General features: G+C 45.7%; 1 protein-coding gene across 1 annotated transcript; it reads left to right on the forward strand.

Moving 5' to 3' along the window:
• Nucleotides 1–615: 615 nt before the first annotated feature.
• On the forward strand, nucleotides 616–1,663 carry LOC310859581 (axonemal dynein light intermediate polypeptide 1-like). The gene has a single exon (XM_083766202.1). It carries the CDS (start codon nucleotides 722–724, stop codon nucleotides 1,583–1,585), a length of 864 nt encoding a protein of 287 aa, XP_083622328.1. The 5' UTR covers nucleotides 616–721; the 3' UTR covers nucleotides 1,586–1,663.
• Nucleotides 1,664–2,895: the final 1,232 nt, after the last annotated feature.

A 2,895-nucleotide genomic window follows, 5' to 3' on the forward strand; every position in this document is an offset into this window, starting at 1 on the left:
AGAGCCGCAAGAGGTATAGAGCATAGCAGTGTGGGTGTGGTTTTCTGGACTCCACTGAAAGATCGGCCATTCATTTTTCTCCACGTACTCTGGTCCCAGCAGATCAGGCACAATTTGCTATTTTATTTTTTACTGATTATGTATATAGTATACGTATGACTAGCTCTAAATGATGACGTAAGAGATATGGTCATTTGTGGTCATTTGGTCCAGCAACACAGGCACAGATTTGATGTTTTTCTGCGTAAGCCTCGAATGGCGGAACAGCTGTCACGACGAAGGAGACCGGGCGAAAATATTACTTGCGCGCTCTGCTTGCGCAAGTAAATAGCACATTATCATCCCTCGATATCTTTATGTCAAGACAGTTCATTTCAGATTTTCTGTACTCCAAAGTCAATCTCAGATTATTATTAGTTGAGGACGCACTCTTAGGCTACAATGGAGCCTACGTGACGGGCCCAAATTGTGGGGAACGAGGTCAGGCGTCCCCTTCTGCAGTCATACCCATGGACATCACTCGCTCTAGAGAAGTTTCATACCTCAATGTGATTTGTCTGGTTAAATAACGGTTTCATAATGTGATGTCAGACTATGATGACGTGTCACTGAGTATATAAAATGATTTACATCTGTAGTTCATACTCATCGTAACCATAAGTTCATAACCACCAGGTGATAAAACATTCCCTTTCATTTTAGCCTACTTAGTCAACTGAAAATGCAGGTTAACGTTTTCCAGAACCCATACTGCGTCATCGAGAGGAAGCCGGAGGACAAGATCCATCGAAACAAACCCCCTCCCATAGTCTCTCTGCTGAAGTATGAGAACCTGGTTTTGAAGGATCAAAAAGATAAGGACTTCAAGGAGGTCAGAAGGGACAACAAGGGGAAGAAACTGGTGGAGCCGCTCTATAGACCCCGCTACTCCATCCCCGTCATCCCTCGGATCAAACCTCCGCTCGAGGAGAACAAGCAGCGCGCCGAGGACATTCTCGATGACATCCTCCCGCCCCGGGAGATTGTGGACGGCAAGCGGGTGTGGGTGCAGCGTGTGTCCAGCGCCCCTGTCGGGCCACATGAGGTGGCGCGCCTTAAGGACCAGCTGGAGTTCCAGATGCTGCAGCGGGACGCCTTCAAGCAAGGCCTCTGCCCGACCCGGAGGGAACTCTACGAGCAGTGCTTTGACGAGCTGGTCCGGCAGGTGGCCGTCACGTGTGCCGAGCGGGGCCTGCTGCTGGCACGCGTCCGTAACGAGATCCGCACGACCATCACGGCCTACCAGGCGCTCTACGAGAGCAGCATCGGCTTTGGGATGAGGAAGTCCCTGGAGTCGGCGAGCAAGAAAGCCGCGCTGGAGGCCATGGTGGCTACGCTGGAGGAAGAGAACGCACAGCTGGAGAGTGAGCTGAAGGAGAAATCAGCGCAGTACGAGGCGGAGCTGAACAAGACGAAGGAGATGCAGGACGCGGCGCAGGAGAAGAGAGAGGAGGAGATCTGCTTTCTTATGAAAGGAAACCACGACATCAGAGATCAGTACGAGGAGATTATCTCGCAGTGCATGGCTCCGGCTGCTGCCCCTTGAATCGCTTGTGAAAGTGAAAATGAATGGAAATCCATCCACTTAACTTGCACTTAACTTACACTCATCCGTCAGGGCTCTATACTAGTGCCTGTTTTTTTCACTCTAGATTAAATAACTTTGGCGAAAATAGAAACAAACTTGTCAATCTTTTTTCTGCAAAGGTTTTAGTTAAACCAAAGCTTTCTTAAGCCATTGTTAGTAAAAATGAACCTGTGTTACAAGTGCACTCTGCCCCTTTTTTAGACATTGTAGGCTTGTAGATCTTGTATTGTTGGTGAATGAGTGAAGATTTAACAGCGCAGATTGGGGTTCCGGCATAGTATTCAGTGATTCTCAACATTTACATTTCAAGGACCCCCAGATTGATATGCATTAGTCCACGGACCCATGTTTGCGATTTGTATCTCTGGGATGGCAATCCAATTCTTAATTTAACTCTGCTTGGAGTTACAGACCTACAAGTCCATATAGTACCTTACTATACGTTTAGCTGGGGACTCAAGTGGGCACTTTGAGAACTAGTAGTGGGCTACATTGAAGTCAAGTTCTACAATGAATTCTGTAGAGCAGCATTTATTTTATATTTTATTTTATTTATTTATTCGCCGTGCTTGGCTATACTTTTCGTTTACTTTACTATTATATTTGAGGGCCGATAGCCCCTCCAATGCGGCCTAATTATAATTTCATGTTGCCAGCCAAATAAGTCTATGGACTTTAATATTTGTATATGGTAGTTATAATGTTTTTTTTGCCATCCAAGTCTATGGACCAATGTTTGTTTAGGGTAGTAGATGACAATGTAAGACGTCATTTCGAAGATATTATACATATATAATAATATCTATCTATTTCCAACATGCCCCCAAAAGCTGGGCTCCTCACTTCACACAAGTGTGATTTTTTTCTTTATTAGGGGTCAAGCCCAGAGAGCTTAGGCCCCGCCCCGTATTATGTCTGTAATAACTCTTCTGAAATTCTTGCAGTTTTGGCAGTTCTGTGCTATTGTTCTTCACAAAATTTGACAATATTGTAGAGGGCCGTGCATGAGAATCCCTCAGGAACTGAAGCTCACATGTCATTCGTCAAAAGAGCTCTGACCTTTGGATCTCCCAACGAGTACAATTTATGATTTGGTCAATCCACGTTTTTGGCCTTTTTTCGGCCACGTCAAAGAATTCTGTGGGCTTGCTAATCAATCCCCCTGAAATCGCATTTCTATTCATGCGAATGGTGTCTAGACACTGGTCCTATGGATTAGCCTACAGCGTTGACACTTGACAGACAATTCGCTCCTTCAGCCAATCGGC

Source organism: Protomyctophum parallelum (genome assembly GCF_964188405.1).
Source record: "Protomyctophum parallelum genome assembly, chromosome: 5".
Taxonomy (NCBI): domain Eukaryota; kingdom Metazoa; phylum Chordata; class Actinopteri; order Myctophiformes; family Myctophidae; genus Protomyctophum; species Protomyctophum parallelum.

Bases quoted from the DNA above. Each gene is read 5' to 3' on its own strand.
- LOC310859581 (XM_083766202.1), top strand. From the start codon at position 722: ATGCAGGTTAACGTTTTCCAGAACCCATACTGCGTCATCGAGAGGAAG.